Raw genomic sequence first — 22,841 nt, 5'->3', positions numbered from 1 at the left:
AAAATTGCATGCTCTATCTGAATCATGAAAGTGTAATTTTGACTAGACTAAATTTGCTTTGTTTTCTTGGTATCCTTTGTTAAAAATAGTATGTACATCATATATCCTACACTACTGGGAGCTAGCTGGTGATTGGAGTTGCACTTGAATATCCTATTAATGAATCACTTATATTCCATAATGTAAAGTTAAAAAAAAACGATTGTAGAAAAAATGCCTATTTTGTTTTTACATATTTATAAGTAACCAATTTCTAGAGAGAAACTGGCTCTCAATGAGTGGAACATCTGTGTAAGTTTATAATAGGTTCAGGGTGCTAGAACTTCTCTATAGTATTGGAAGGTTGATAACATATTCTTCTTCATAATATTTCTGAAGCTTCTGGGCTTTATTTGCTTGCAGAAATGTACCACATCCAAAATTATTTTTTCCAGGACATGGGAATCTTCTAATAATATTTGTAATACTTCTGAAAAACTTTAAAGGGACATTAAACACTTTGAGAATATCATATACAATGATAAATCATATATTTAAAAAAAAAAACTTTCATTATTTATTTTGTCCCCTTTTCCTATAATTCCATTCTGAAATTGTGAGCTTTTCAGTTCCTGTTAGAAATGGATGTGCAGAACACAGTTATATTCCACACAGCCATTGGCTGCACAATTTAGTGACCTATTATAACTTTCCCTAATTGGTTACAGCAGAGAAGGTAACCTAAGTTACAACATGGCAGCTCCCATTGTTTTATACTTTACACTTACTTTGTCAATATTTAAACAGCTAATGAAACTTTAAAAAAAAAATACATCTACTTGTTATTCTCAGACTAATCTGTTCTTTGAATGCATCATTCTATCTAGCATTCATTTAGTGTTTAATGTCCCTTTAAGATAAAAAAGAAGGAAATTACTGTCCCTCATTACAAGAGAGCTAACGTCTCATTCCACCTGAAAATCCTGATTAATTCATAATGAGAAATACATCTATAATTTAGATCCTCTACTGAGCAGCTCCTCTGGTAAATAAATAAAGCATGAAGGCATTTTAACCTGTTCAGTGCCAAAGCCATGTACAGGATATCAGTATGAGGGCAAGTGCATTCGAGAAGCAAAGGGAATTACATAATCTAGACCAGAAATAGGTGACATTTATAAATAAGTGTTGTTAGTACATACATTGTCAACCACAGGGAATTGAGGTTGTTTGCTTTAATTAATTATCACACATAAGAAGAATAAAACACTATGACTATTTCTGGGTCTTTATGTTTTGATTTTTTTTATCAACAGTGAAGAGCGTGGGTGGGGCGTTATGAAACCCGCGCCCGCATATTACTGGTTTAATTAACAACTTTCTATTTGTACTTGTGCTGTTTATTAATGTGGGTAGAGATTGTTTGCAATACACAGACACAACATTATTAATAAATAAAATGTACAGTATGAGAGAAACAAAATATATTATGGCTAACTGTGCATTATTGGTCCACAAACAGCATGGAAAGTTTCTAGTTCCATCATAAACTTGTGGTTTATCAGATAATAAAACCCTCTACCTTCATAGACCATAATCCACTGTTATAGTGATTAAATACACTGCACAGGGCATAATGACAGCTAAGGGATTATCTAGCATTTTATGGTTTTCCCTTTTCTTGTATTTAATATATATTAAAGGGACAATGAAACCAAATTTTTTCTTTAGTGATTCAGATAGCGCTTGCAATTTTAAGCAACTTTCTAATTTACTCTATTATCAATTTTTCTTCATTCTCTTGCTATCTTTATTTGAAAAAGAAGGCATCTAAGCTTTTTTCTTTGTTCAGTACTCTGGACAGCAGTTTTTGATTAGTGGATGAATTTATCCACCAATCAGCAAGGACAACCTAGGTTGTTCACCAAAAATGGGCCGGCATCTAAACTTACATTCGTGCATTTCAAATAAAGATACCAAGAGAATAAAGAAAATTTGATAATAGGAGTAAATTAGAACGTTACTTAAAATTGCATGCTCTATCTGAATCACAAAAGAAAAAATTTGGGTTCAGTGTCCCTTTAATGATTGTCTATTGGTTAATACATTTTAGCTTTGCGTACTGTGTAGTATGATGGGGCAGAATTGTAAGCTAGGCAAAGATGAGCAGAGATCAAATGACATGGAATTATGGTTAGTGTTGTAGGTATGCTCTTCAATAATGTACACCAGGAGAACTAAGTCAATTTGATAATATAAAGTTAAAGGGACACTGAACCCAAATTTTTTCTTTCATGAATCAGATAGAGCATGGCATTTTAAGCAACTTTGTAATTTACTCCTATTATCAAATGTTTTTCATTCTCTTGGTATCTTTATTTGAAATGCAAGAATGTAAGTTTAGATGCCGGCCCATTTTTGGCGAACAACCTGGGTTGTCCTTGCTGATTGGCGGATAAATTCATCAACCAATAAAAAAGTGCTATCCAGAGCTCTGAACCAAAAAAAAACTTAGATGCCTTCTTTTTCAAATAAAGATAGCAAGAGAACGAAGAAAAAATGATAATAGGAGTAAATTAGAAAGTTGCTTAAAATTGCATGCTCTGTCTGAATCACAAAAGAAAAAATTTGGGTTCAGTGTCCCTTTAAATTATGAATTTTAACTCTTCCTTTAAAATAAAAAAATGTATATGAAAGATCTTTTTTTTGTAAAGTGAAAATATTTTATTGCATTAAAAAAGGGTGAAGTTGCAGCTGTATAAACTCATATTACAGCTAAAAAGTATATTTTTTGTTTAGTTTTCTCCTTGGCTGACAAAGACAACTCCCTTAACCCCATTGGTGGACAAAAAACAAACAAAACAAAAACGTTCTAATGTCTGTTCAATTTAGCAACTAAACACAAACGACCAAAATATATTATTTATTATTCTAGTAGAATATAAAACGTACAGCAGTGAATTTCAGATTTACTTCTATTATCTTAATTTGCTCCATTCTCATTGTTTTCTTTGTTGAAGAGATACCTAGATGGGCATCTGGAGCACTATATGGCAGGAAATAGTGCTGCCATCTAATGCTCTTGCAAATGGATAACATATTTACAAAACTGCTGCCATATAGTGCGCCAGACACGTGTTCCTGAGCTTACATCCATGGTTTTCAACAAAAGATACCAAAAGAACAAGACATTTGATAATAGAAATAAATTAGGAAGTTGTTACAATCATGAAAAAAAGAAAATTGGTTTCATATCCCTTTAACACATTTATTAGTGCAATATTTTATTCTGTTTGTGATTGGCTTACCAATGTGTTCATTGCTATTCATTCAAAAAAGGATGCAAGAAGAGTGAAGCAAAATTGATAAGTAAAATGGAAAGTTGTTTAGCTCCCAATAGTACATTGCTACTCCTGATCCTACCTGGGTAGTTTTGTTTTTTTTTTCAATAAAGGATACCAAAAAAAACAAAGCAAATTACATAATAATGTGTATTTGAATATGGAAGTTTATTTTTTTTATTTGATTGCCTCACTGCCCAAATTCACTATGAGGTTTATCTCACTCCAGCTTCACCAGTTCCTATGTTATTCACATAGCAAATGAAGCGATGAGTGAGCTTCAGTGAATCAGCTACAGAGAATAACAGGAACGGGTAAAGCTGAAAAGGCAGAGTATAAATCCAGCGCTATACAGACAGATCTTCCTCCCTACAACAGCACAATTTCAAATGATTTATTTTTTGTTATGCATTTGCTCTTTATTGCAGATGCTCCAGACCTAAAGGGTTAACTTAAGTCGGCTTTGCTGGGGGCTTAAAGCAGTAAACCTGGGTAACCATTTGTGACCAGGTAACGGGCCTTAGTGAGTAAATAATATGAAGGCTGCTGATTGGCCGAGTTGCCTGCTGGCAGATGGACTAAATAATCACTCTAATTAGCTGGTTGTATTATCTCAGAGTCTATCAGCCTCCCATCCCCTCTCATAATGAGCAGTGTATTCACCTGCTGCCAGCAAACACATTAAACACAGTGTATACTGTAATAAATCCATAAAAAGCAACAGGCAGGTCTCAATTCTGTAATACACAGTGCAGCAGTTTAAATGACAGCCGTTGTGAGAAAGTGTTTTTTAATTTTAGTGAACAATATTTGAATCCTTCATAAAAATAGATGATGCTGAGCTTTCCTATGTCTGATTGCTTTGCACTATTGCTTGTATGTAACTGTGTTTAACCCCTGCACATGGGGTTAAATGCGTAAAGTCATCTTTGTTGGAGTTAAACACATAATTACAGAGCAGCATTTGCATTATAATATCCTAACAAATTAGAGCGTGTTATTATCATATTACTATGTCTCTTTATTAAGTGCAGATTTAATCACGTCAGGAATTCTGCCTCTCAAATCCAAAGAAATTTACTATTTGCATTAGGAAAATGTACTAATCAAATAGGTTGTGCTAACATTTAAAGGAAGACTAAAGTCAAAATTAAACATTTGTGAATCAGATAAAGCATGCAGTTAAGAAAGTTCCCAATTTATTTCCATTATCAAATTGCACATAATTTTTATATGCACACTTTCTGAGGCACCAGCCCCTACTAAGTATGTGCAAGAGTTCACTGTATAAGAATATGAATCTGTGACTGGCTGATGTCTGTCACATGATACATAGGACGGCAAATTGAAGTATATTTTGAAATTGATGAGAAAAAAATGACAGCTCAGTTTGAGTGATGTTCCATTGTATTTTTTATACTGCACTTGTTGATTATGCTGTTATACTCCTTAAATGGTGAAAATGTATTAAAATATAATGTAACTTCTTGGCTTTTACAGTAGACTATCAACACATTGTTACACAATACATTGCAGTCATCTCTAGAAGACAAGAAGTTAACATGGGTTTAGGGTTGCCACCTCAGCCATGTTTTCCTGGACACTTATGAGTTACACATACTACAGGGTATTGTGTATCTGGACAGCACTATTCATATTCCTCCCTGCACACCCTGCAGCATGTGTAACTTATAAGTGTTCTATATTTTAAGGGACGGGTGGCAACCCTAGCTGGGTTTGCAAATCCCAGGCACTAGCGAGCCACAACTCTAAACTTTTTCAGTTTATTCTACATAAAACACTTACTGGTTCCTAAAAAATATATATATATATTGCTGGTTATTGGATATTCTGCGATGCTCATAAGTTAATCTGCAGATTGTATAGAATGTGAATAGTTTATTTATGTTTTAATTTTAAATGTCAGAGCTTTTTTGTTGCTTTTATATGATGTCAACTTACTTAAAGGGGCGTTATAGTGGAAAAATTGCATGCTCTAATTCAGGGATGGGGAACCTTGGACCCCCAGATGTTTTAGAACTACATTTCCCATGACGCTCAACTGGACTTCAGAGTGCCTAAGCATCATGGGTAATATACTTCTAAGACAACAGGAGGGCCAAGGTTCCCCATCCCTGCTATAATGCATTAGAGCTCATTTTTGCACTACTCACCCTAGAACCAGTGTTCCCTCTAAGGCCACATTTTGTGAGCAGCACAGCAACGTAACAGTTAATTATAGAAGCGCACCCTGCAGTTAGAAAACACTACACAGTGCAGACTTCCCTTATTAACTGTTTCACTGCTGGGCAGCTCACAAAATGTGGCCTTAGAGGAAACACTGCCGGAATTCTGAACCCCCACAAAGGGTTTAAACACAGAAAGTCTCACTCCGGAGACACAGAGAACTCCTGGTTCCCAAGCAGCAGAATACTGGTGAGACAATCAGCAACATCAGTCAATCACCCCACCAAACCTCTTTTTTGGGGGTTAACCACATAGAATTCCAATTTACTTCCAATATCAATTTGTGCTCAGTGTTTTTATATGCACACCAGTTGCTACTGAGCATGTGCAGGAGTTCATAGTGTCTATAATTGGCTGATGGATGTCACATGATAAAGAGGGTAGGGAAATTGAAACAATTTTTGAAATCTCTCAGAAAAAAAAATAGTGATAACTTGAAATTCAGAACAAGTGCTATTGCATTGTCTTTTTATTGCAATTGTATTTTTATATGCAACTCTACTGTGGATCATCAAATTTGCTTTGTTCTCTTGGTATTCTTAGTTGAAAGACAAAGCTAGGTAGGCTCATATGCAAATGTCTTAGCTCTTGAAGGCTGCCTGTTATCTCAGTGCACTTTGAGATTTCTTACAGCTAGACGGTGCTAGTTTATGTGTGCAATATGGATAATAATGTGCTCACGCACGTGGAATTACTTATGAGAGGGCACGGATTGGCTAAAATGCAAGTCTGTCAAAAGAACTGAAATAAGGGGGCAGTTTGCAGAGACTTAGACAAGCTAATCACAGAGGTAAAAAATATATTAATATAACTGTGTTGATTATGCAAAACTGGGGAATGGTTAAAAAAGGGATTATCTATCTTTTTAAACAATAAAATGTTTCAAGTAGACTGTCCCTTTAATTTGGATCTTATTGGCTTTGTTAGAAAAGTAGATGACTGGCTAGAACAGTCCGGTTAACCACAACGTACAGACTTGTAACTGACTTGAGAATCACTTGTCAAATACAGCAGATTTTACGCCATAAGTCAGAAGCTTTTCATTGGGCATGGGCCAAATTTTGCATTTGTTATACAAACTAGTGTTGAATATGTCTGCAGGCTGCAGCATTTGGCTATTTTCAGAGTGTAAAATTGTAACAATATCTGGATTTGTAAAGATATTTGTGTGTTGCACTTTTACATTAATAAATCCGGTTCCCGAAAATAGACAAATGCTGCAGCTAGCTGGTGACGGGGGACTACACACGTCTCTTGTTAGTGTCTCACCATATGTACTCAGCTAGCTCCCAGTAATGATTGCTGCTCTTGGAGCTCTGACTTTGCAGAGGTTAAACTCATAGTTAGAGCATTTTATTATTGCACTGCTGTTTGCATATAACACATCAGAATATTTTATTTTTGTCCTTTAAATGTCCCTCTATAGTTTCTCAATAAAAGCAAGATGTGTGTGGGGGAACTTCCGGGCGGCGGCCATGATAGGTCGCAGTTTTGTGTGCTGCTCCAGCCTTGATAGATTTGGCTTGACAAAACACTGGCAAGAAACTAAAACTGCTGCAATCAAGCTAATCATCCTTTACCTGATGATCCTAAATTTGTTGAGATTGCTGCCAGCACCAGAGCTTACATTTAGGTTGCAGTCTCCAACTAAACCCCCCGGTAGAGTTTCCTCAGGGCTCTACCATTGCACAACGCCGTGGTTGCGTTGCAATAACACAGAGGTCTTTAAGAAATCCACCTAACTTATCTTTAACATAGAGGAGCTCTACTTTTATATCAAATCGCTGCTGGAGGAACATGAAGAGAGAATAAGCAGAAGATTAGACCGTACCATACTAGCCACGTGTGCCCATAAAAATAGCGCTGCTACTCAGAGTGACATCACACAGAACAAATGGCAACCTCATGCTTGGTATAGTTCAGACAGTGCAGAGAATCAGCCTGATGGAGGAGATGGAACGGAGGTACAAGCCTCACCTAGATCTGACCCCTCAGCCCTAGAAGTGGAGTATTGGGGCCCTGAAACCACTGATTGTATACGGAAGGGGCGAAGTGATATCTGTGTTGGATGCTCTACCTACCAGGAGCTGCTGAATATGCCCTGGGACGTGGGTGCTGTTTTCTCATTAACCAAACCAACATACCTCAAGCCTGATCCTGCCGAACTGGCTCCCGATTTCGCAGCGCTCCAAGCAGAAGCCCCTTTGTTTGCCCAGGATGGTGACATGCTGCCTCTGCCTCCCACTAGAAAGGAGACCCAGCTTGCATTACCAGCACTTACCAAACCGCGACCGCTGCTTTGGCTGGGTGGCGGACGGTCAGGTCGGAGAACAACTCGTCGCACCCCTAATGCGCTGCACGAGCCTGTGGATCACGCCCATACAGTGGATACTGTGGAGCAGGGGGTTAACTGACTTTCGTGCAGCAGAGAGTGGTGCTGGCTTCATGGAAGTGTCACCACTATCAAACATCCAGACAAAGCGCAGCCTCCTCCAGGCTGCTCACGGCCCAAGATTTTTTTGGTTGAAGGCCCTTAAAACTGGAGTTGGCTACACGACTAACACTTCCACAGCTATCGTTCAGTAAGGACGATAGATAATATACTGCATAAACCTCCACTGTATGGGACATTTATTCCTGCTGATGACTCTATAACTAAAAGTCTGTATGTTTATTGCCTAAAATTGGTTTCTAGTCTTTATATGGTATCCAATGCATATATACAGAGTCAGAATGTTTAGTTGTAGTTGTAGAATGTTCTCTCATATATATCTTAAAATTGTCAGCATTAACATTGTCACAGTATTCCAGCTTAGGACCCGGATGGTTTGAAATGTAGACACTGGGAGCTTTTAGTCCTGTATTCCTCACATGGGTGACATAGTTTTCCAAAGTTGTGGATTCCTTCTACATAACTTACATTTGTTCAACTTAGTCTATGTAATGATTGGTAATCATCATTCTATTTCATATCTTGGGTCTAAGAGTGGCCCATTTTGTTATTTTACTTCTTCCCCAGAGTTCCCCACTATGTCATATATCTCTTTTAGGGGGTCCAAAGTAGGCCTCTATGCATCAATAGGGGAAATTACTTTATCTTATATTTTGCCGTTTATCTCTTTTCTGTATAACTAGACAATATTTGTACTTATACTCTGTCACCGCATTATTTCAGTGAATTTTGTATTTTCCTTTTATTTCTGTGGGACTCTGTGATATAATTTACCTGTTATCTTATGTTATACCCTCAATAAAAACTATTGGAAAAAAAAAAAAAAAAAAAAAACTAATTGTTCACCCAATAGATGCCAAAATTCTGGTAATTCAAAATGAGAAATATAGTGCCAATGTTTATTAATTTTAATTACAATATTTAAAGTTACATATGTTCTGGAAAAAGAGACAATTGTAAGAAAATAAACAATATAACATGTGATAAGTATTTATATCATAAACACAAATTTGTACTGATGGAGAAAATAATTCCACTGTAAATACAGGTGGCCCTCGTTTTACAACGGTTCAATTTACACCGTTTCAGAATAACAACCTTTATCTTCCAGTCATGTGACTGCTATTGAAAAGCATTGAGAAGCAGTGCATTTATTAAAATAGCCAGTAGATAGAGCTGTCCACTTGTGTTGCAGCAAAGCCAAGCAAGCTGAAATTAATCAGTTTAATCAGACCTGAGCTATCGAGCAGATTTCAAAGGAACAAGATCTTCCTGTCTATAAATCAGTCCAGATTGGAATGCATAGAAAGAACTGTTTGCAGAAAAATGCAAGTGAAGTCTGTGTTGTGTGATTATTTTATTAGGGTTATAATGCTGTTTAGCATTTAAAGTCTTCATTTCAAAGCTTTAAAAATAATGTATTAGATGTTACTTATGACAATTTTGAGAGGGGCCTGGAACCTATCTCCCTCACTTCCTATTGACTTACATTATAAACTGGGTTTCAATTTACAACGGTTTCCATTTACAACCATTCCTTCTGGAACCTAACCCCGGCGTAAACTGAGGGCTACCTGTACAATTAATAAAATGCCATTTTGTGCATGTATTATATTACAACTCAGTTTACCAACTTTCCCAGAGAATAATTCAGTATACAGTGTTTTCACTGTAACAAGGTATTCTGTGTAGTGGCAGGAAAATATAGTTTACAAGGTAAAAGACAGTGCATTACAAGTCAACCCAGAATCCTCAGCTGTCACAAAATCTCTTGTAATATGTCAATATGTATGGAAGCTGATCCATTGACAGAATTGGGGCGTGTGTTTTTAGGTGGCTAATGTTATTAATTTAAGACTACAAAAAGGAATCTTAGAGCCATTGAGTTTTTAAAAGACAAATAGATTGTTGAATTCACAAACTCTGTTAATTTTAAAAGAAAATACAACCTCAGTGAATGTTATATGAACTGAGGGTTTGCTATTTACAATGCTGCGTGTTTTCTAAAGTTTTTCATGAAAATATTTGTTCTAAAAGCCAAATTATTAACTTGGTTTTGAATGATGTGTGGTTTAAAACTTTATTTAAAAACTGAACTGATGTAAATATTTTATTGTTGACTGTCTCTAGATTTTTTTTTTTTCACCTTAATAAATTACAAATTCTTCATAAAAAAAAAGCAAGATGCGTGTTATTTTATTTGAAAACACATAACTTGCTACAACTAATATCTGCTCCTCAGATATTTTTAGTTGTTTGCCATGTACAACCTCTAAATCATCTCAGATTTAGAAATAAAAATATCATTTATTATTTACTCTTATAAATCAATATGTTACATGCATTTAACTTGTTCACAAAGAACAATGTCTCTTTAATTCTTTAACGTTATGCAGTAACAATATCTGAACATCAAATACAGCATGTGTAAGCTTAACAAATGATTCTTATAATTGTACAATTAATTATTGAGTGATCTATAAATTATATAGTAAAGGAGGCAGCACTCACAACGTAAAGGGACAGTTTAGTCAAAATTAAACGTTCATGGTTTAAATAGGGTAGGCAATTTTAAACAACTTTCCAATTTACTTTGATCAGCAAATTTGCTTTGTTTTCTTGGTATTCTTTGTAGAAGGCTAAACCTAGGTATGCTCATACGCTGATTTCAAAGCCCTTGAAGGCTGCTTCTTATTTCAGAGCATTTCATTAGCTTTTACAGCTAGACGCTGCTAGTTCATGTGTGTCATATTGATAACATTGTACTCACTCCCATGGAGTTATGCATGACTTGGCACTAATTGGCTAAAATGCAAGTTTGTAAAAAGCACCAAGATAAGGGGGCAGTCTGCAGAGACTTAGATACAAGGTAATCACAGAAGTAAACAGTATATTAATAAAACAGTGTTGGTTATGCAAAACTGGGGAATGGGTAATAAAGGGATTATCTATCTGTTAAAAAAAAAAAATTCAAGTAGACTGTCCCTTTAAAACTAACAGGACATCCATTTTATGCACAGCTGACTGAAAAGGGCATTAATTAATTGGTTGAAGATAACAACACCCACATTTCAATTGGTAGACCCCCCCCCAGAAACATGAAAATAAAACTGATTTTATTCAGGACTGGAACATATATTAAAAACTGTATAACAACAAATTATTCCCTAATAATAATTTGTGTACTGTGAAATGGTAAAAAAAAATCATTAATATAACCAGGTACCACCTAATACTTCTAGGCATAAATGCAGAAAAAAATATATGTTCATTTATTCTTTTACAACTAGAACAAATGCAGAAAAAGTACAAAAGGAATAAAATGATTTAAACATTTTTTTAAATACTGATGTGATTTTAAAGCATTTATTTTGGATTAGCCATATAATGCTAAAAAAAAGGAATAAAGAGGTAGCAGAATTGTACAGATGCATCACTGACTGCATTTACTAACCTAAAATCATTCATTTCTGCTGTCTTCAAACAGTAAAAAAAAAACGTTTTAGATGGAATTTATCCTCAGCTATGAATACAATATGATCTGGTAATTCCCCTCTCTCTCTCTCTTTCACTCTCTCTCATCTACCGTACTGAGAGATGATTTTTTTTCCCCAATCTTCAGGGCTATGACACAAGAGGGCTACCTAGCAACTGTCTCCAAGAAGGTTGCATGATGATGGGAAGTCACGGGGAGGGAAGAGGGAGGTGGAGAGCGTTCCATCTGCAGTACACAGCCATTGTAACGGCCCTAAAGGAGTTAATAGTTTAACCCCTTTGATGCCAGAGAAGGCTGCACCCTCTGTATCAACTAGATTATGGTCAGTGAGAAAAACAGAGCTAGCTAAAGCATTGGAAGCACAGACATAATAAGAGAGGAGAGAAACATAGAAAGTGAATGAGTGACAGGGGCAGCCAGTTAATAGAAGCCTTTTTTTGTCCAATATGCTACAGATATAGGGGCCGATTTATCAAGCTCCGAACTGAGCTTGATGCCCTGTGTTTCTAGCGAGCCTTCTAAAGACCACTGCTCCTTAACTTGTCCGCCTGCTCTGAGGCCGCGGACAGAAATCAACCCGATCGAATACGATATGGTTGATTGACACCCCCGGGCCGCGAATCTGCAGAAGGCGGCATTGCACCAGCAGTTCACAAGAACTGCTGGTGGAATGATAAATCGCTGTCGGCATTTATCGATGTGCGGCGGACATCATCCGCACGTTAATAAATATATCCAATAGAGTCAATTGTGGTGGAAATCACAGAAGCTATTTATTTTGATCATTAAAGGGACATAAAAGTGGGAAAAAAAGAAAATGCTCTAGTCTGTTATTATTATTGCACTGTTGCTTCATATAAGTATGTGTTTAAGCCGTGCAAAGGGGTGAAACACATGGTTAAAGTCAGCTCCTGAGCATTCATTTGGCACTGCACCTAACTGAACACATTTGGTAAATTAATAACAAGAGGCAATAAAAAGAGCAATGCATTACTGCTTCTAAGCCTACCTAGGTATGCTTTTCAACAAAGGATACCAAAACATCAAGAACAGAAGTCAATTGAAAAAATCTTTTAAATGTATATGCTGTATCTGAAATATAAAAGTTTAATTTTGAATTTCATGTCCATTTAACAAATGTTGACTTTATAAAATTCAACACAGTAAACCAATCCCAGAGTCCCATCAAATTGAAGGATCTCTTACATAAACCATCTCTCTGATTTGTTATTATTCTTTGGATCTGATTCACTGAAAAAGGAGGAAACAGTGGTGAATTGTCTTTGGATAATACTTGAATATAGTTCATATCATTGATTTCCTTTTACTGGACTAGTGAGGTGAGAATAGGAAAGGTTATGACCTGCTCTGTATTCATTAAAGGGATTGCCCCAGACATACAATTCATTGCCAAGTCTCACAAGATCTATTATTAATGCCATGGTTAAGGAATAATAAACAGCAATAGCTCTGGATTAGCCACAATTGGTGAAATTAGCTATATGAAAAACCATTCTGCAATCTAAAAAATATAGATACAATTCATTTGGTTCTAATATATGCATAACTAAAGGTAAATATTAGGGTTGCACCGATACCATTTTTTTATGACCGAGTACAAGTACCGATACTTGTTTTCAAATACTCGCCGATACCAATTACCGATACTTTTTTTTTTTTAATATCATGTGATAGTTTACCAAGCACAATACAGACTAATTATTTAAGATTCCTTCTTTATAATTATGCAGGACTGTAATTCAAAAGACATTATGAAATAATAAAATAGTTTTATTTGTCACAAAGTTCACTGAACACGTTAATTAATAAAAAATATTACAATAAAATATTAAATTTAAAGGGGTGATGCAATTGGGTTGTAGGGCTGTTATATAACATCAATCTGACATTTGTATGGAGGTTCGACTCTAAGTTGAACAGTCTCACTTTCCACACTACTGCATGGGGCAGAAAAATATTTTTGGCCCATTTTAGCCAGAGCTGGAAATCTGTTTATTAACTGCCCAGTACTTCAGGGGTTTGTCTGAACGAGGAACAGTGATCTCTTCTACAATAATACAAATAACAGCAATTTGTATTGGCAGAACAGTAGTAAACAATTTTTAGTTGAGTCTCAACTCCAGTTTAAAATGAAATGGGAACATGCAGTTTGAAAAAACGCTACAAGATAGCATATGGGTAGGAAGTGGAGGTATCGGTTTAAGTATCGGTGCATTTGCACGAGTACAAGTACTCATGCAAATACTTGGTATCGGTGCAACCCTAGTAAATATAGTTAAAGGGACAGTGCATTTAAAAAAAAGCTCCTTTAAATGAGATTGATACACCCTATGCAGGTGCAGATTGGTGCATAAACTCATAATCCAGCTCATACACATACTCAGCTCATACACATACTCAGGAGCTCTAAGATCAGCACATAAAGGCATTTTTTAGAGGCACAATCTCCATGTTCCAAAAAAATAAATCTATAAAGCATAATTTTTAACACACTTTATACTGCATAATGTGTTGCAATGGAATACTACATTCCCAGTGCACTATTGATTTTGTGTCCCTTTAAATCACACTCAAAAAAGATGGCGGTATACCTTATTTTTATTCTTATTTTTATTTCATGATTCAGATAGAGCATGCAATTTTAAGAAAATTTCTAATTTACTCCTATTATCATTTTTTCTTCATTCTCTTGCTATCTTTATTATTGCTGAACCTAAAATGGTCCGTCCGGCTCCTAAACTTACATTCTTGCTTTAAAAAAAAAAGAGATAGAAATAGAACGAAGAAAAATCAATAAAATGAGTAAATTAGAATATTGCTTAAAATTGCATGCTGTATATGAATTATGAAATAAACAAATTGTGTTTATTATCAGGTGCCAAAATCCTAGACTCCAGGACTGTAAATAAACTTCAGACAGGGCAATTTTTAAAGTGACATAAAACCCAAAATTGAAATGCACATTTGTGTATGTTCATTTTTAATAGAGTGTTTCTGATAAAGCTTCTAGAAAATTTATGACTATTGCATTGAGAGCTTTTACCGTGTATATGTACATATGCACTGTGCTCCATTCAAACAATGTACCAGCTCAGAGGCCTGGCAGAGGCATATAATACATACAGAAAGTGAGGAAATCTGCCAGGAACAAACAACCGCTCAATGTCTTGTTCTATGGCCTGGTTACGGAGTAGCTTCTTTTAGCCCAGCTGTGCTTTTCACAGAGAATTTTCCTGAAATATATCAGTCTGATCCACCTAGCAAGGTCAGTCCAGCCACAAAATACCACGCAATTCTCCTCTGAACATGGGAATTGGCAAACCCAGACAATCGTTTCTGCCTCCTTTTCGGCCTTCCTCAGAGGTGGATTGCCTGGTATTTCAGGACTGGACTGACATTGTTAGTTGGGATCAGACTGAAAAACTTTACAAAAGTTTTTCTCTGTGAAAAGTCGAAATGGGCTAAAAGAGGCTGCTCTAGATGGTAACTCACCATAGAACAAGCTACTGAGCTGTTGTTTGTTCCTTGTTAAGCGCTTCTCTTTCTGTATGCAGAGGCATATATTAGCCAGAAGTCATTGCCGATAAATTATCTCTGAGCAGACAGGGTATTTTAACAGGAATATGCAGATTTGCTCAATGCAAATAAAAGTAATCTTTTTTACAAGACCACTTTTTGCTAATGTATGTGTATTGCAAAAAAATCTTTTATCCAAAACTGAAATTACACTCCTGTTTATGTCTCTTTTAAAGGGACAAACCCAAATGTTATCTTTAATGATTCAGATAGAGCATGCAAATTTAAGCAACTTTCTAATTTACTCCTACTATCCATTTTTATTCGTTCTCTTGCTATCTTTATTTAAAAAGTAGGAATTTTAAGCTTAGGAGCCGGCCCATTTTAGGTATAGCACCATGGATAGCGCTTGCTTATTGGTGGATACAGTTAGCAAACCAATAAGCAAGCATAACCCAGGTTCTCACCCGAAAATGGGCCGGCTATTAAGCTTTACATTCCTGCTTTTTAAATAAAGATAGCAAGAGAACGAAGAAAAATGTATGATAGGCGTAAATTAGAAAGTTGTTTAACATTGCATGTTCTATCTGAATCATAAAGAAAAATGTGGGTTTAGAGTCCATTTAAGCCTCAAATTGTCTCATTCCAGACTGAAGCCCCTACATTAGTGAATTTGCCGAAGGAATGTGGGATGAAATGTCAGGGAATTTATATTATCTCCCTGTCATCTACAATTTTAGTGACACCAGGTCAGAAGGTCTCAAAAGCCTATAACAAATAGGTTGACAAATGTGTTTCAAATTTAGGTACCAGCAGGATTACTGAGAAGCCAGAAATACTTTTAGGAACCAGACAAGTATTTTTACATATTGATGAGTAGAATAATTAAAAAGTTAATTGCTAGAATTAAAAGTCCAATGAATCATAACTACCTGGTTCCCACATGTTCCAACAGAACTGAGAAAGACGGACAGTAGAATATGAAGGGATAGTTGTTGGAGTAAATATGCTATTTTATGTATTTATTAAGGCCTGAATCCTTAAAGGGAGAGCACACATATTTTTAAAAGCATTTTAGTTTTTCTTCATTGATCCCCAGGTTTTGGTGACACTCTTGTATGTGCATATTAAAGGGGCAGTAAATACCTTTAAATGTTAATATAAAATGTTTAGTTATGTGTACTAAAACAACTTTACAATATACTTCCATTTTTTTATTCTGCCCCCTTTTTATGCGATTTAGATCTTAAAAATGTGGATTTTCTTATTCTCAAAGGTGGAAATGTACACTGCAGAGTTCATAAATTCACTTTATTCTAATATAATGACAGTGGTTAGCCAACTATGGCAAAGACTGCACGTGCACTGCCGTACTTCTCAAGAAGAAAAACAAGCAGATGAAAGCAAAATAGTCTGTTGTGATCCAGTATTTGTGAAGTTGTTGGTGTTAAGTGGAAGCTCATTAAAGGGACAGTCTAGTCAAAATTAAACTTTCATGATTCAGATAGGGTCTCCAAGTTTAAATAATTTTCCAATTTACTTTTATCAAATTTGCTTTGTTCTCTGTTGAAAGCTAAACCTAGGTAGGCTTATATGCTTATTTCTAAGCCCCTGAAGGCCACCTCTTATCTCAGTGCCTTTTGAAAAGTTTTCTCAGCTAGAAAGTGCTAGTTCACGTGTGCCATATAGATGTCATTGTGCTCACTCCCGTGGAGTTATTGACGAGTCAGCACATGGGTGGACAGAGGCGCTCGGCTCTACATAAACTCGCAGGCAAATAAAGGAAATTTCAGTGTGAAGTTTTTTATACTTCATGACTGAAAGTCCCATTTATTTATAGCACCGGTAAATCCTAGTGTGTAAATAGTGGCAATCACAGAGATAAAAAAAGACTCACATCTTATACAGCAAAATTGCTTACCAAATTATTTTAAAATATATTACATCTTTTTTGTCCTAAATTTAAACGCTATGGTCTAGATTACAAGTGGAACACAAAAATATTGTGAGCTAACATCACTTTTATTTTTCCTTTTGTATACAATTGAAATATTTTATTGCTCGAGCAAAAGTCGAGGGTATATTTACATCTAGAGGTCGGATAGCACCAGTGCACTTAATCCTTCACATAACAGACTTCTATGGGGGCATGCTGAAAATTAATTTTGGATGTCGCTCAAGCGCTAGGCCAAAGGTACTCTAAACTTCCACTGAATTAGTTCTTTACTTTTCTACTATGGTTTATACCATGGTTTTGTAATATGTATTAAACATAAGTTAACCTCTTCAGGATAGGGTCAAATGCACAAGACCTGAACGATAGGGGAAACTGGAGTGCCGATCATGCGACTCCAATGCCACTGATTGGATCCTGGGGGACTGCCTACGTTGCTTAGCACATCCCCCAGTCAGATATTCCATATCTTTTGTCAAGAAGGGCAACAGGACACCAAAAAAGTTAGGATGTTCCAAGCCATCCTAACGCTGTTTTAGCCCAGTGCTTTTAGGATGGCATGGAACATCCTAACGTCGTCAAGTGGTTAAAAACACGACACACACACATACATACCTATGTACACAAAAACAATCTAGGTTTTTACCTTTAAAAACTGTTTTAACATTTCCAACGCCGCCATTTTATTCATTCTCATCCTTGACATCAAAATATAATAAGCAGTTCTTTGTCAAGCTTTGGAAATAATGTTCTGTTACTATACGCTTTAGAAGAATACTGTATAAATCTTATAAACTTTTGCTTAAAGGGAGAGTCTAGGCCAAAATAAACTTTCATGATTCACATAGAGCATGTCATTTTAACCAATTTTCCAATTTACTTTTATCACCAATTTTGCTTTGTTCTCTTGGTATTTATAGTTGAAAGCTTAACCTAGGAGGTTCATATGCTAATTTATTAGACCTTGAAGGCCACCTCTTTTCAGAATGCATTTTAACAGTTTTTCACCACTAGAGGGTATTAGTTCACATATTTTATATAGATAACACTGTGCTCATGCACGTGAAGTTATCTGGGAGCAGGCACTGATTGGCTAAACTGCAAGTCTGTCAAAAGAACTGAAATAAAGGGGCAGTTTGCAGAGGCTTAGATACAAGGTAATCACAGAGGTTAAAAGTATATTATTATAACTGTGTTGGTTATGCAAAACTGGGGAATTGGTAATAAAGGGATTATCTATCTTTAAAAACAATAAAAATTCTGGTGTAGACTGTCCCTTTAATTATTCATTTAAAATGACCCATTTTGCTTTCATAAATTGAAGGAAGATCTGGTCACTTCCCTGACACAGAGAAAATCTTCATAGACACTATAAAATCTTCTATTTCATGTATGATAAGAGAGCAAAACAGTAAAAGAAAAAATAATTAAAGGGAAAGGTCAGAATAGAAATGTACATAGGTGCATTTCAATTTTAATTATAAGCATTTTTGCAATATACTTCCATTAGCAAAAATGCTTCTAGTAAAAGTTATTACTATTTTTAGAGGCATATGCACATATGCTGTGAGTGACTTGTGCACTGAAGGATAGAAGTATGCTGAGGTTGTGCATACCTACCAATATGTGCATTAGTCTTTTTTATAACGCTACTTTTTTAAAGGGATAGAAAAGGTTAAAAAAAATGAAATATGCATCAATGCATTTCAAGTTTACATAGGAGCATGTTTGCAATTTACTTCCACTAGCACAAATGCTTCTAGTATAAATTAATACTCTTTTTCATCAGCATACGCACATATGCTGCGAGGGTCGAGCAACAGTATTTGAACAGCACACCTGAGAGCTGGCTTTGGCGTGTATTATGTCTGTGATGTTACACAAGCCACTACTGTCTCCCTGAGAAGGTGTGGTGTTTGAATACTGGTGCGCAGCCTTCACAGCATATTTGCGTATGCTGCTGAAACACACTGATAACTTTTACTAAAAGTATCTTAGTTAATTGAAGAATATGGCAAACCCAGGCACATTAAAATTTTGACTTTTCTATCTTTTAAAATGCACTTTGCAATTTTATGCTGGGGTTTTAGTGATCGAATGTGTGATTAAGTGAGCCCTAATATATAACACTCCTCTTAAATGGCCCTATAAAATTATATAAAATATTTAGAACAATAATATTTTTTATATAATGAATAACTTCGCCAAACATTTTATCCCAGTGTATGCAGCCTGAGGCTCCATCAGTAAATATAATGGTCCAAGAAGCAGATTATATCATTTCATTAGAAAGGTTACAATAATATAATTTAGCAAAGGCGGATCTCTGCACGTAGAAAGTTATCAGAACAAACCAAGATCTCATTGTTAGGTTGAAAAAAAGCTTGCTAATATCTGTCAATATAGATGTGCAAAGAAATAGGAACATTTCTGGTTTCTGAGTACCATTATCCTGAACCCGAGTGCTCCTGCTTACATATCATTTTGGAATTATGTTAATGTTAATTTCTGTCTTTTGAATAATAGGAATTGCATATTTTTGTAAGACTCTTTTTTTGTTTTTATTTTTGTTTTATATACCACACAGTCGGGAAATTACTTGCCTAATTATTTGTGATTTTTTATTATTATTATTATCATTATTAAACAGACATAAAATTCAAAATTAAATTACCATGATTGAGATAGAGCATGCAATTTTGAACAACTTTCTGACTACTATTATCTAATTTACTTTGTTCACTTGGTATCCTTTGTTGAAACGCATATCTAGGTATACTGAAGAGCAGCAGTGCACTACTGTGCAGGGTAAGCTAAAGCGCAAACTGCTCTAACAAGTCCCTTTAAGCACACAGGGCATTTTTATGCCTCAAAATAAGAACACCTTTAAATGCAGTCCACATTATTGTGGTGTCTTTGTTTACCAAAAACAGGTTGGGCCTTTTTTAAATAAATATACATTTCTCCAATTGGCTGTCATGTGACAAATCAGGGTAAAATAATCTGGTAAGGCTTTTATTAGCTGCATAAACAATGGTCTTTGCTTTGGCAAAATATACTTGCAATGAATGTAACCTCCTCATACTGACAGGTAACGCAAATATACGTACTGTAATAATTGTATTTATGTTTGTGTTATTAACTCTTCTTTTCCAGTTGTCACTAACATAATCCCACACTTTTGATGAAAGTGAATTCATTTTTTTTTTCTAAAAGTTCCAGTAGCCGATAATTTAAACAAGGTTTAACAAATTTATTTCAAATTTAGGAACCAGCGTAAATACTGAGAAGTCAGCTGCATGCTTCATTTTAAACCCAGACAATGGCATTATATATAGAGATATATGTATAATAATCCATGTTTATAATCTATAAACAAAATTGTATCCTACATACAAATAAACATTGAAAGAAACAATTTTCCAGTGTACTTCAGACTTTTTAATGTCAATATGTCTTAGCTCCTAAATATTCTGAGTAACCTGAATATAACAACAGTTTTTTTCTACTTTACATCTGGAGAAAAAAAACTGCAGTATACAAAGAAAAATATTTAAATTTAAATAAAATGCAGAGACCATCCTGTACTAAGCAGACAATTATGACAAGTGTATAAACATTGTACATATTAGCTGAACTATTCTTGGTGTATGTTGTTATAAATAGCTTGTTCCCAGAGAAGGTCCATATATTTGATGTCATTGTGCAGCATTATACAGTTGTGATGTCAGATTTGCAGGTTTCTTGCAATTAAATCAGTATAACTGTTTAAAACCATGCAGACATATATACAGAGAGGGTGAATTCAGTTTGTGTAATGCTATATAATTCAGTGTACAATAGTTGGATTCAAAACATTGATGTGTCTTTTATTTCATTCATATAATACACTTTATTTATTTTTTTATCATGTTCCTGGCAACAGCAATATCCATCCTATCTCTAGGTGAGGAATCAGAGGCAGAAATAAACAGTGTTAAAATAATAAGCACAAGGTATACTATAACACTGCATCTTAAACACTTCTAGACATATGTAGAATAGTATATATAGATTTACAGCAGTTTATATCAGAATACAATGGTTTCTGGAAAATATGGACTACATATTAAACTAAATACTTGTGATACCCCTAATACATGTACCTGCCATTTTCAAAGGTTCACTTTCACACAATTTGATCCCTGTATTCATAGACTTACAAACACATACACACCATAAAACCAGGCCAAATCCCCATACATATTACATAGCAGCCTCCTCATATAACATACACAAGTGCCAGCAACCTAAGTTCACAAGCAGATCATATTACCTTATTTTTGCCCCCACAGTGGCAACAGACGGTCCATAGATACTTGAGGGTCCTCCACACCAAGATAATGAAGAGTCCCCCAAAAAATGTTACCATAGAAGAAGCCAGAAATGCCCACCACATAGGCTGTCCCCGGCTGTCACATGTCACCTCCATGGCGACTGGAATAATAAAGTCATCTTTGGACACAGGCATGTCTACTGGGTGTTGGTTATTGTTGTTGATGTTGCTCATGGTTAAGTTGATGCTGCTTAAGATGCTTTGGGATTTATTGCCACTTGCCATTGCTAACAGGAAGACCAAGGGAAACCTGAAAGCCTCTGATCTCTAAACCCCCCAATTCCAGCAACAGCCATATTGTAAGGGAGGGGGGTAGACTGGTCAGATTCTGGGGCCTTCTCGTGCAGCCCCCTCTTTATTAGAAGGGCCCTCCTCTGTTATGTATTATACAGAGGTTACCTGTATTAGTCAGTCTTCATTCCAAGAATGGCAACCCCCAAATCCATATAAATAGGCTGCTTCAGACAGCTGTCATAGGGGAAATTTGCCCAAGTCCTTTTAAAAACAAACATGAAGCAAATCAAGGCAGTCCTTCATTTCTCCCTGGTCTTGAATTGTGATTTATCGTTTTTACAGATTATAGAAAAATACGATTTTTTTCCCATCAAACACACAGAAGTAATCCCTATAATCTATACTCATTATTTTTATACATGGTGGTTAGAGGACCCACAATAAATAATATTCTAGGATTAAATCCATTATTTCTAGGAATTTCCCAGCACCTGTTTGCAAAAGGATTTTTTTTTTTGCTGATCACCCGATAGATTATTATAGGGCTGCCCTTTTCCTGTGCAGTTCCTTTGCAGCTATATGCAGTGTGGAGCTTGATATTCACCATGCACGGAGGGCGATCTCCTGGATCTTCATTCCTTGCGATCTATGGGATCTGGTTGGATACCAATTTATGCGCCACTCGACTGGGGACCCCTTTACAACGCGGTGATCGTTCACTTGATATTTTTTCCTCCACGCTGCCTGCCAGCCTGCTGGCTTTTCTCCCCTCCAGTACCTTCCCTTTTCCTCTTTCTCCTCCGACTGTTCAGGGCTGTAATCCTCCCAGCTGATCGCTTGTGTCCCTCCTCCTCCTTTGCCAGTGCCTCTGTCACATCTCTATGCTGCTTGAAGCAAAGGACACCCATAGAAATAGTGGGGTGGGTGGGAGGAGGGGGAGGCACTCAGAAATACATTACAGGTATCAAGGAGGAGCTATAGAAACCCCACGGGTGTCTTCACACTGCAACAAGTCATTTGGGAGCACAGAGTGTGCTTGGTACCCAGTGAGGGTAAACAGTGAGAGAGGAGGGGGACAGTTGTGCAGTAAGAGATGGGGTGCAGGTGAGTAGTGAGAGAGTGGGGTACACAGTTGGGGGGCAGGGGTAGCAGTTAGTGCCTGGGAAGAATATGACCATTACCAGATGGGTATGCAGGGTGATCCATTGCTGGATATGGGGTGGGAT

General features: G+C 36.0%; 1 protein-coding gene across 9 annotated transcripts in view; it reads right to left on the bottom strand.

The window, feature by feature from the left end:
- The window catches only part of KCNMA1 (potassium calcium-activated channel subfamily M alpha 1), a 940,359-nt gene extending 917,859 nt beyond the window's left edge, over positions 1–22,500 (bottom strand). For 6 of the 9 annotated variants that reach the window (XM_053692132.1, XM_053692131.1, XM_053692126.1 and 3 more), the window contains exon 1: positions 21,322–22,500. In XM_053692132.1, coding sequence (XP_053548107.1) covers positions 21,322–21,606 — 285 coding nt within the window. In that variant the 5' untranslated portion in view covers positions 21,607–22,500. The remainder of the gene's footprint in view (positions 1–21,321) is intronic. The other 3 variants (XM_053692133.1, XM_053692129.1, XM_053692130.1) reach the window with 1 other exon arrangement.
- Positions 22,501–22,841: the final 341 nt, after the last annotated feature.

Source organism: Bombina bombina, chromosome 9, assembly GCF_027579735.1.
Source record: "Bombina bombina isolate aBomBom1 chromosome 9, aBomBom1.pri, whole genome shotgun sequence".
Classification (NCBI taxonomy): Eukaryota; Metazoa; Chordata; class Amphibia; order Anura; family Bombinatoridae; genus Bombina; species Bombina bombina.
This window is presented reverse-complemented; position numbering and strand designations above follow the sequence as displayed.